General features: G+C 35.7%; 1 protein-coding gene across 1 annotated transcript in view; it reads right to left on the bottom strand.

The window, feature by feature from the left end:
* Positions 1–13,112, bottom strand: part of MAN1A1 (mannosidase alpha class 1A member 1) — a gene marked incomplete at its 5' end in the record, with an annotated part of 170,800 nt that overhangs the window by 123,741 nt on the left and 33,947 nt on the right. Inside the window, 2 exons of the mRNA XM_029943218.1 lie at positions 5,609–5,724; positions 8,170–8,266. Of these exons, the coding sequence (XP_029799078.1) occupies positions 5,609–5,724; positions 8,170–8,266 (213 nt within the window). The remainder of the gene's footprint in view (positions 1–5,608; positions 5,725–8,169; positions 8,267–13,112) is intronic.

Genomic DNA, 13,112 nt, shown 5'->3' on the forward strand with positions numbered 1-13,112 from the left:
AATCACCTAGCAAAATAGTTGGCATGTCTCTGTACTCTTCAAATAGTGGTTTCCTCTTTTTTTTCTTCCTTCCTAAGAAAACTTGGCCCCAAATTAAGTACTCTACTTTTCCTGCTAGGCTATAAGCTTCATGAGGGTAAGTAACTGACCACTAAAAGGTATTTAGTAAATAACATATGAATGAAATAATGAATAATGAGTAACCAAGAATGTATTTTAGATTCTTTGTTTTAGGATTGCTTTCAATTAAAACCAGCAAATTCACCCACTGGAGTCTACCTTTAGAACTCTGTCATACCTATGTTCCTCTACAGATACTTGAACATAATACAAAGCCGCACCTGGGAAGCCCTTGCTCCTACATATTATCTCAGTGATTTATTTTTTATATTAAAGTCATTTGAACTCTACCAAGTATGCAAATGGAATAAATTTGCTATCCTTTAATTAAAAGAAAATGAGTTTTAGTTAATGATGGTATAAACCAACAGAAAACATTTACTTTACACCTTTAAGTGATGCAAATTGAATATTTCACATACAAACACATTTATTCTTGACTGAAAGATCGGTTTATACTCAAGAGCACCACAGGATAAACCAACTCTCAACAGCAGTGTTTGTTTTAGTTACTTTCTGATTTTTCCCTTGCAATAAATTTGCATGCATTAACTTTTCTGCAATACCCTCACACTGTCAATTAAATACTTTATTAGAAATGAAAGTAATTTAAAAACAAGCAATAATTTATCCAAACTGGAATAATATTATTTGTAATCCACAAAATAAAACAAATCTTCTCCCTTTGCTTAAGCTTCTCCAATTTCTCCGTCCTTCAGATAAATGGGAAAAGTTTGCGTTTTCAGAAAGAAATCTGTGTAATTATTGATATAATCACCTGAGCCTCTGGGTAAATTGAGCAAATATAGAACAAAGTCTCATATAAGACATATTAAAAATAACCAAAAAATGGTATGCTGAAGAATTTTATAAAACAATGATTAGGAGAGTAAAACAATACAGTTTTTCTGAATTTTATTTACTAATCTTAAGATGAGAAGTACTATCACTTGGATGTTACTGATAAATGCTCTTTTAAGGGCAAATATGACACTACCCAGAGAGAACTATCACCAATATGTTTCAAGATCTCTCATATTAGGAACAGTATTATAAGAAACAGAAATTTCAGACCTGTGGCTATGACTTTTAAAATATATTTTGAAAGATACAGGCCAAGATTTTCAACAGCAGTTCTAAAGTGGTATTTTACACAAGTCTGTCAATTAATTGGATAAAATCTTGTTAAGAAACAAAAATATAGCTTTAAATAAACAACATTAAAGGTTAGCATTTTAGCAGTCACTCAGGAATAGTCCAATTGCTTTATTTTGCAAGTAAGGAAGCAAAGAAAACGAGCTGTTCACCACAGTCTGATATCCTCTATTAGATTCCCTCTACTTCCTTACAGGTCTCCACGGTCCATGAAACAGTCACGTCACCGGGTAGTGGTCTGAGGTAGGCCTACTGCCTTCTGTTACCTTGTCTGTTAGCTTGAGAGGCCTTTGTGCTTAGTTCTTTGAGATAAATGATTCCACAGTTTCTCAGACTACTGCTGGTCATGAAAGCAAAGAATTGTTGCAGGATTTGGGGAGACTTGGGGAAGCAATTCTGTAATTATCAGACAAGCGACCTGGATACTATTCAAGTCTAGCAGCATTAACATCTACTTTCCTGTCTTCAATCATTTGATCTTGGATAAATAAATATAGTAAAACTACAAACTTAATTTCTATACACTATTGCATTTCTATACATTAACAATGAAGCAACAGAAAGAAAAATTAAGAAAATCCCATTTATAACTATACCAAAAATAATAAACATCTATGAATAAACTTCACTGAGGAGAATTACTCTGAAAACTAAAACACTGATGAAAGAAATTGAAGAAATCACAAACAAATGGAAGGATATTCCATGCTCATGGATTAGAAGAGCTAATATTGCTAAAATGTCCATACCACCCAAAGCAATATACAGGTTGAATGCAATCCCTATCAAAATATCAACAACATTTTCCACAGAACTACCAAAAATAATCCTAAAATATGTATGGAACCACAAAAGCCCCCAAATAGCCAAAGCAATCTTGAAAAAGAATAAAGTTGGTGGTATCACAACCCCAGATATACTACAAAGCTGTAGTAATCAAAACAGTATGGTGCTGGCACAAAAATAGACACAGAGATCAATAAAACAGAATAGAGAGTCCAGAAATAAACACACACTTATTTGGTCAATAATGTATGACTAGTCAAGAATATATAATGGAGAAAAGACAGTCTATTCAACAAATAGTGCTGGGCAAACTGGACAGCTACATGCAAAAGAATGAAACTGGACCACTTTCTCATACCATACACAAAAATAAGTTCAAAATGGATTAAAGAGGTAAATGTGAGACCTGAAAACATAAAGTTCCTAGAAGAAAGCCTAGGCAGTCATTTCTTTGACATTGGCTATAGAAACATTTTTCTAGATATATCTCCTCAGACAGGGAAACAAAAACAAAGTTAAACTATTAGGACCACACCAAAATAAAAAGGTTTTACACAGCAAAGGAAACCACCAGCAAAACAAAAAGGCAAGCTACTGAACGGGAGAAGATGTTTGCAAATGATATATCTGATAATATAAAGAACTTACACAATTTAAGACAAAAAATTCCCAATTTAAATAAAAAATGGGAAGAAGCCCTAAATAGACATTTTTCCAAAGAAGACATACAACTGACCAACAGATACATGAAAAGATGCTTAACATCACTATCATCAAGGAAATGCAAATTAAAATCATTAGAGCTATCACTTTACACCTGTCAGAACGGTGTACAAGAAATAACAGGTGTTGGTGAGGATATAGAGAAAAAGAAACCTTTGTGCACTGTCAGTGGGAATGCAAATTGGTGTAACCACTGTGGAAAACAATATGAAGGTTCCTCCAAAACTTAAAAATAGAAATATCCTCTTCACAAAGGGGAAGGGGAGGTGAAATAGATAAAGGGAATTAGGAGTATATTTATCTTGAGAAGCACTGAGAAATATATAGCATCACTGAATTACTATATTGTATACCCAAAACAAATATAGCACTATGTTAATTATACTCGAATTAAAGAAACAAATAAGGAAACCAAAAAACACTGGGTAACAGAAGAAAAAAAATCATTTGATTTTGAAGGAATCCAGTTCCTATTCTCTCAACCTTTCTTGAAAGGGATTGGGGGAGGCAATGTACTATACATTTTCTCTCCCATAGATACCTGATGACAAGTCCTCTTTAAAGGTAGGTATTTGAATTTAACTTATAAATAACAAGATGAGACAGATATATTTCTAAGAGATGACAACCCCTCAAAAGGAAACAGATTTTTTTCACTACTTTGATTTTTCATACTCAGTTCTATTGATAATATTAGATCCATCACAAGTCATTCCAATCAAATGGCTGTAGAACCTTGAGCAAATCACCAGGTCCCTGGGTCTGTTTTCTCATTTTTAAAATAAAAGAGCTGAACACATTGATCTCCAAGGTCCTTTTATGTTGGAATATGTCTCCTTTATATTCTAAATTCAATTACAAGGCAGATTAAACATAAACTTACGTAATTGTCCTTTAAGGCAGTGATCTCCAAAATGGGGCATATAAGGCAATTAATAAGAAGGTTGGGACAAAATGTTCATTTAAAAATATTTTATTTGTTTTTATTTTAGAGAGAGGGAGAAAGAATACAGAAGGAGGGAGAGAATCATAAGCTCAGCATGGAGCCTTGGAACAAAATATTCAAACTTTTAATTTATATAGGTTTTTAATGCCAAGAGTTAGGAAAAGGGTTTAGTTTTACGATCTTTAACATGTTGCCACTGGTGTCCTCCCTGGGTCTGTGCGAGAACAAGAGCTCCACAAAGTGGGGGTGTTGACAGGGAACACTCTATGACCAGTTTCAACATACAGCATGTTGCTTGGGCCTGGTTCTGGACGTTTACAGATATTATTTGTATGCTCCCAGATAGACAAAAAGGAAGCTTACAAAGGCTTTTTTTTGTGAAGCAATCTCCGATTAAAAATTCCAATAATGCTGCCTCAGAAGGAACCAAGGGCTGAAGAGGGAGGGGCTGAGGGAAGGGGGTGGTGGTTATGGAGGGGGGCACTTGTGGGGAGAAGCACTGGGTGTTATATGGAAACCTATTTGACAATAAACTATTATTTAAAAAAAATAAGAAATACAAGATAAAAAAATTCCAATAATGCAAACATAAGTGAATGACTGTTTTAGCCAGTCAGTCATAGCTGGGCCAACAGTCTTCTGTTTTTTAAAACAAGTTTTTTATCACTCTCATCATGAGGTGAAACACTGACCATGGAATTAGATGAACTCTGAGAAGATGCCATCCTCCCAAATCAAAATTATCAAGAAGCTCTGGAAGGGTCTGCTCTCCTTAATTCTGAACCTTTGCTTTGGTATACAGTGGGTTTTGATGTATTTGTTAAGAATGGCAGTACACATACAAAGATTTTTTTAAAAGATTTTAAATACATATTGACAACATTTTATGCAGACAAAGGCATACGACAAAGCTTGAAGCCTTATTTATGTGAGAGTGGATGGATGCACGTTGAGACTTTAGTGTTATGTCTCCTTGGTCCTGCTGCCTCAGCATCCACATAGACTGTGGGGGGCGGGGTCTAAGCCAAACGCTAGCCCCTGGTGTGAGCACATACCCCAGATAATAGCCCACACAGTCACAAGCAAATGCAAGTTCCTAGTATGACTCCCCTAGGACCCCTTGTGATCAAGTCTCTCTTGCCCTTTAGGGCCTTCCCCTTGTGCATTCCTTTGAAAAGACCCTTGTGGATCTTACTAAAACCTAGTTCTTTCTGGCATGAATTGACCAATTTGACCCCAACACACTACACCTAACCCTACTACACCCACCCACACTACACTCACACTACACCCACCCATGTCCTGTCTATATGCTGCCTGATTGCCTTGTGTGGTACCTGGAGGCCTGCTGTGTACCTCTTCAGGACCCATGTGTAACAAGCTTCTCTACTGCAATTTCTCTGGTGGTCTTTTGTTAGGCTACAGCTCACCACCTGGCACCAATTAACAAAAGTTAATTTAACAAAATCAAAATGATGCACCATGGCAGGGTGCCAAAGCATGAGCATGAGCCACACAGATGTGTGCTGGACTCATAGCTCTGACACTCAAGTGGCTGTGTGATCTAGATAAGCCTCTGAGGTTCCAATTTGTAACCCATGCAGGTGTGAAAGTAATGGCATCTTATAGGGTGGTTGTGGGACTTAAACATGAACACTTGGCACATGTAGGTCTTAATAGATTTTAATTTATTTTCCCTTACTCCTAATTTGCTGAAGACCAAAAACATGTACTTCTGTAGTATTGGAGGACAGGAATATAGTACGGTACTATTTAAAAATGCATTTGTTATTTCTGCTATGGCATATAACACAATAATTGGCCCCACAACAGAATTTGTCCATGTTAAACTGAATTGGCAATTTTTGTGTAACTCACCACATTAAAATCTAGATTTTCTTCAACCCATGATTTTGCCTCTTCAAATTCATCTTTCATTTCCATTATAAAAAGTGTATCCAGGGCATCTACTATTGTTGCTCCTTTAATACTACCTGAAAATATCAGAAAAATATTTATTGATTAAAATATTTGACAGACACATACAAGCAAACTGAACAAACTTGGAAAAGGATAATATGAAACTTATTAATAAACAGTAATAATGAACACAGTCTAAACTTCTTTCAGTGAAAGAAAATTTAAAAGCTGCATCAAAACCAAACTAATAATCATCACAGGCTATGAGTTGATACACTAATCTTTAAAGTTTCTTCTGAACTTGTAGAAAATAATCTCTTAGAAATTTCATTTGTAACTGCATTCTCCAGCAAGAAAAAAATAGATATGAGACAAAGGAGCAACACAAATATTAATTTGAATGTAATCACATCAAAGTGCACCTGTGCAAAACTTTTAAATATAATTAGATCTAAAATTATGATAGCTCTATGAGCCATTATTCTAAAATGGAATTCACTCCCTCTTTGAAGGCCTGACTGATCCTAATCTCCCCTTCGACCCACCCATCTTGACTCTATGATTCATTTCCTTCGAACTCCCTTGATGTGAGACTTTACATTGGTCTTGCACTCATCACTTTCTGCCTTTCATTGTAATTACTTGTATGCATCTCTTTTAGCCTGTAAACTTCGTCAGAATGGAGAAGTCCTGTCTTCTTCATCTGTACATTCCATTCTAAGTATGTTTCTATGCTTAAGAATAATTTAAAAAATCATCAACGTATTAACAAAGAAAATAATCTCTTTGATAAAGATTTTAACAAATTTATCCAAAACTGATTTATTAATGATACAAGCAACTTTTAGAGGGATAAAAGCAAAAACACGATTAGATTTTAAAGAGTTATGGTAAACAATGAAAAAATAAGGCTTCCGAGTCTGCATGAAGTTTCTGAATTTGTCTTCAATTCCTAACTCTCAACACCCACGTTACTGGTCACTGTGTCCTCAAAACACTACTTTATAAAAACATGCGAAAGTACTTCTACTGTCACTACTCCAGGTTTGGGCTCTCTTCCAGGTCTGTCACTGTGATGGGCCATCCAGCCTTTCTTCCACTCTGCCAGCTCTCCCTGTTCTTACAATTCCCTTCTCCCTACCTGGGATCCAACTTCATATGAATATCTGAACTTCAGACGAACATTTACTGACCCTTCTAATGCTCTGACAACTCACTGCTTACACACAGCTCTTCTGCACTAGACCATGAACTCTGCAAAGACTTGTATTGTGTTGATTAACACCAGTGCTGGAAGGAGAGCCAAACACATGGAAGATCCTGAATAAATGGAAAAGCATAGTGTAGTGATTAGGACCACAGACTCGAACCTTAGCCACACCTCGGTTCTGGCTCCAGCTCAGCCAGTTAGTATGTGGCTAATATGGGCAAGCTATTGGGCAAGCTATTCTCTGAGCTACATCTTTCTCATGTATAAAATGTATAACAACGAAGTTAAGCGAGATGACACACAAATGACACCTGGCACATAATAAATATCAGTTGATACTACTGTTTGTTATATGATTGGATACCATTTAATACCTTCAGTTAAAGTATAAAAAGTCACCTAAATACTGAAAACAAAAATGAGGGCTGAAGGGAAAGGAGGTAAGAGGAAGGTAGGTGATGGTCATGAAGGAAGGCATTTGTGGGGAAGAGCACTGGGTGTTATATGGAAACCAACTTGACAATAAACTATAAATTTAAAAAAAGTATAAAAAGTCATATTTTCTATGTGGAATTAAGAAGTATCAGGATAAGACTATCCCCTTCATCCTTTTACTTACAGACAAAATTGTGCAGGATAAAAAAGAATCAAGTGTGATGAGAATGGCACTGGGTAGCTCTGTGACCCAAGAAATCCATCTAACACTTCTGTTCCCTAGCTTCCTCACCTCGCAATGCGATTGCTATTAACATCCACAGTACCAATCACAAAAGGGTGCTGTGAGGACCAAATGCAATGAAGCATGACAATGTAGATAAATGGAAGTTCAAATAACTGACCGTGCATTCTCACTTTCTCTTTCCTGGCATAAATAGGAGAAACCCAGAGCTAAAGTTGAGAGTCACCAAGATACAGTGAAGATCACCATGGCAGGGTGCTTTGGCCAGCTTATCAATAAAAACAACTTTTACCTGACAGGAAGCAGTTAATGCAGCTGACCAAATGCTCCTCTGCTGGGTATCACCCCAGGAGCTAAAAATCTTGATGCTGCACCCGTATCCATTAAATGTGAATCTTTGGAACTGCTCCCCAGGCATTAGTATTTTTTTTCTTAAAGGTACACAAGTGATTCTAATGTAGAGTGTTCTGTCTCAAGGACACACTATGCCCAGTCCTTGCAGATAATTCCAGCAGGTATGCAAGTTTCCTAGCAACATGGCCTGGAGGGGCACACAAACTTTACCACCCACAAGTTTGTCAACCAGAGAAAAGTTACTGTCACTAAGAAACCAAAGCACATTCTACTCACCAAACAAACTGCTCGAATGGCCTTCTTTTGATATAGGTTTCAGTTCATTTAATCCCCAGGCATAACGTTTATAATTATTCCAAGCATGTTTCATCATCTGAGAAAAAAGAAATGAAAATAGAATTATAATTTGAATTTAAGATGTTATTGCTATGAAATATATCATCCATTGAGGACCTAAAGGTTAAAGCCTTAAAACTCATGGCTTAGTTAAAAAGATGATGATTAATTAAAAGTGTGACAATGATATGAGTAAACTAGAACACACACACACACACACACACATACACACACACACACTGCTCCTTTATATTTACAAATGGAGATTTCTTTTTTTGAATCCATAGATATCATTTTCAAAAGTCATTTCCCGGTAACAGAAATTTAGCTTAACCTTAAAGGATGAACCATTCTTACATGTATCTATTTCATTCTCATGAAAGATTAAATCTGCAAAGACTCTATATTTAAGATTCTGATTTTTATACAAGGTTCTTTGTACTTTGTCAACCTCATAGTATACAGACAAATATCCAGGGTTATCACTTTAAACACTTTGATGGATGCTGACCAAGTTTATGTGGAGAAATCTACAGGAAATAAATGAAACGCTATAGTTATATTTAAATGTGGGGAAACTTCAGCTTGTTTTAATATAATCAATCTTGAACTGTATAGATGTCTGTGTACTTGTGTTATAAAGACTGATCCTGTATATTCCCAATCTAGACCCCTTATACCAGGAGTATTTCTAAAGCCAAACTTCTCTGCCATACATTGTATAAATTATATTTTATTAATTTTAACAAAATTAATTTATCTACATATAACGAAGACCAAAGTAATTTCTCCTGGCTTACAGATAAAGTTCTGGCCTTTTGTGCTAGCCATTAACTCCAGTAGAAAGTGAATGATTTTTAAGGAGAGAAATTGTTCTAGGAGCCTGAAAATATAGTTGTATAACCACTGTATAACAGCTGTAGAATTTTTTTTAATGACTCAAAGAGTATATATAATTGTTTCTGTATGCATTTTTTAAAGAGGGCTGTGAGCTCTTCACCTGTCAGAATTTATTCAAGCCGTTATTCTCAATCCATTAGCAAAATAACTAAAATATGGACCTAACCTCAAAATGTTCTATTCTGGTTTCATATTTTAAGATAGCTTAAGGAGCATCACCTAAAGTTGACAAATACTGTATGTGGACTGTTTATCACTAATATCTTCAGTGAGATCAATACAATTTTATTAATAAGAAAAATCTTCATATGTCCCTGAATACAATAAACATCTTTTGTTAGCCAATTTGTATACTATCTTCTTATCTCACTACTATTACTATGAATAACTACAAAGAATCTGTACAATCTTCTGCTAAATGCTCTATGTTAAGCATTATACTTGACTCTTATTACAACCCTGTGAAATGTTGTATTACTATTGTTTGGTAAAGAAACTGAGGCTTGGAAGTTAAAACCCAAACAACTTTATTCAAAGTCATGACATTTCTCCACAGCTGAAGAGCCAGGGTTCATCCTGTGTTGGCCTGACTCCAAAGACATGGCATTAACCAACATCATCTTCCTTTAATGAGTCAGCAAAAGAATCTTCCTTTGATGAATCAGATTGTTGATCCTGCAACAATCAATAGAATGTGGACAAGGAGTATTTTCAAGATTTTCTCCTTATAACTTTATTGTAGAGTATAATTGATATAAGGATAAAATAACATGATTTATGATCCCTATGATACCACTGATTAGCCATGTAATCATGGATGAGTCATAGTTTTTACAAGACTTTCTTTGTCTGAAGTAATGGTATCATAATTCCTCACAGGGAATGTGTAAGGATTACATGAGCACAGGCCATGATTGGACCTAGTGTACTGCTTCGCAAACGGTCAGTAATCACCTGTTTACTGAATTTGAACCTATACTAAAACCAATTAAATTCACATCACAGAAAAAGAAACCAATGACCCTCTGAAAAGACTAGGAATATGAAATCCACAAAAAGACCTTGAGATTACATCTGAGTTTGATTTGGTTTTCCCATTAAATGTGCATTTGGTCAACATCCTATAAATTTCCCAAGACATTTTATAAATTTAAAACCTTTTTAAATATACCTGACATAAGAACAACAAAAATTCTGATGATTTGTTTCAGCAGAGTAGAAACCAGTGTCATGTACTATTAATGACTCAAGGATGGCATAAATCTCTCCCAGAGAAGATTGGTGCTTTATCAAAAGTTATCATTTATACAATGTACCACTAGTACAGAACCTCCTTGAGTTACCTCCGTAGTATACATATGCACTTTTCTCATCCTTTTTTCCCCAAGGGAAAATCTGACACTGATTGCTTGGCTTCCTACATTTCAAAAGTTGCTGTGACATATTTTTCAAAATGGATTCCTCATCCCATGGGGTTTCTAGGAGTTAAAGAGAGGAAAAAAAAAAAGAAAACTCTGTGGTCAAAATGCCTTGAATGGAGCATAAAGAGTGGCTTCTCAAGGAACTTATAAAATGAGGAGGAAACGCCATATTGTTAACTAATTCCAGTGGCTGATCACCTCTGGAAATGATTCACCAAGTTAAAGCCAAACAGAAGACATTGTGTATGTGTGTGTGTGTGTATAGAATAACAGTGAGATTGAACTCACAGGTCATATATGAAGTCAACTGTGTAGCTAAGATGTACGACTTATACAAATACCTGGAAACATCAAAATGCTATAGCTTCTAACTTTATAGTATTAAGCCACTAGTCAGCTGAGGGATCTTGGGGATGAAGGCATTTAATCTCTCTAGAATCAGTATACTTCTGAGCTGACAGGACAGAAGGTCACTTCCAAAATTCAACTATAACAAAGAAGTCCATGGACAGGATAATCTCCATCTTCACATGCTCCTTAATTTTGTTTTGTAGTCTTTCATCAATTTAATTAGAATTCTACAGCTTGACATACCAAGTAGAAGGATTAAATAGACCTAAACTAGAGGTTGATTAAAACTTTAAACACAGTACTGAAACCCTCATGAAAAATTAAAAAATGAAAGCATACCAAAGATCTGTATTTTCCCAAATGTTTCTATTTGCATTACTGCAAGGTGGCTAACACACGGTGTGAATGGAAACGAACAGAACGATACAAAATTCCATTACAGCAATTTATTATTGTGACCCAGAGAAATTGGAGTTAAGACATAAAATATCCAAAAAAAGTAGCTTTATTTCTCCTTTACACTTCTTGAAGATTCTTACACTAGCACTTTCTTTTCAACTGGCATCACAGTTAAGTAATTAGGCAATGTCATTTACTGAGTGTCTGCCACACTATGAATAATAAGATGCTCAAGGACTAGAAGGGAAGTGTACATGACTCTATCATGCTTATAACCTAATAGATAATGTATGGAAGCTCAATATTATCTATTTGTACATACTCATAGATGTTTATAAATGTAACAGAATAAGAGAACTAATGTTATTTGTAACTCTACTATTATAACTAATGATTTGTTTTCCATTTTATGTCCTGTCCTAATCAGTGACATGAGACACTGCAAATAAACAAAAATATGCTTGAATTTCCTCAGGTAAAGGTAAATACAGATTTTATGACTTACATTTTTGTTTCCAGGAACTGCCCTTGAAAATGTTTTTATTTGCTGATGCTTTAATCATATGCTCTTAAGTTGTTCAAAATAGGTACATTAAAAATCTTTTTGAAAATCTCCCTGTTTTTGCCAGACAGATCTTATGAAGACTTGGGCTTTTGCTGCCTCCTTAAAAAAATCCTGCAGGCTCAAGTCTCACTTGTAGCCCTGTCCTGTGTGGTCTTACACAAAATTTCCATCATTTGTACAGTGGATTGAAGTCAGTCCCTGGTCCCAGCTGACTGATCCAGGCAGGGCCTGGTGCCTGACCCAAAGGCAGACAACTAAGGCCTGGCCATGAGCTCTGGAGGTGAGGTGAAGCTCTGTAATGGATGGACCAACCCAATCATCTACTCTACTTATGGAAGTGCAACAGAAATATTCACAGAGACTCCAGAGGCCAGAGGGAGGGAGAAACAGAGAAGTACAAGTTCACAAAGAGGAAAAGCCATGAAAAAGGAGTTCTGAGGCAGATGAAACTATGAGGGAGATGGAAGGTAAAGAGAGAAAAAGGCAAGAAGAGGCTGGGAGGCAGACAGAGTGCCCCAGGGGAATTAGGTTAGGTCCTAGAGCCACTGCAGAACTATAAGCAGTGCTGTTTAATCCTGAATGTCGATGAATTATTCTCTTCTACTCCACGAAGTGGGTGACTCTGCCCGCTGAGACTGTTTACTTAGTCCCACGTGTCCTTACAGAAAATCCTCTCACTTACTGAAGGCATATGTCAGAGAGCAGGCCATGGGTGTAGGCATTTGGCAAACTGGGTTCATATCTGATGGCAGCATCATCAATGTGAATCTAAATGAGGCAAGTAATCTCTCTGAACCCACTTTCCACACATATAAAATGTAAATAAATAAAAGTACTAGCCTCATTGGTTATTCTGATGATTAAGTAAAATAATGCATGGGAAGAGCTTAATATATTGTCTGACACACAGCAAGTGCATAATAAATTATAGGCATTATATTTATTTTTATTAAAAACCTAAGTATTTCTCTGATCATTGTAATCTGAGAAAGCATCATACTTTTTTCTAGTAACATATATAAATAGGAGGGGCAAATACACATAAAACTGGGCAAATCTATTTAGTACACAGTATATAAATATACACACTTAAAAATATATACAACTGTTCATGGATCGGAAGAATAAACATTGTGAAAATGTCATTACTACCCAAAGCAATCTACACATTCAATGCAATCCCCATCAAAATTGCACCAACATTCTTCTCAAAGCTAGAACAAACTATCCTCAAATTTGTATGGAAC

This window comes from Suricata suricatta, chromosome 7 (assembly GCF_006229205.1).
Source record: "Suricata suricatta isolate VVHF042 chromosome 7, meerkat_22Aug2017_6uvM2_HiC, whole genome shotgun sequence".
Lineage (NCBI taxonomy): Eukaryota > Metazoa > Chordata > Mammalia > Carnivora > Herpestidae > Suricata > Suricata suricatta.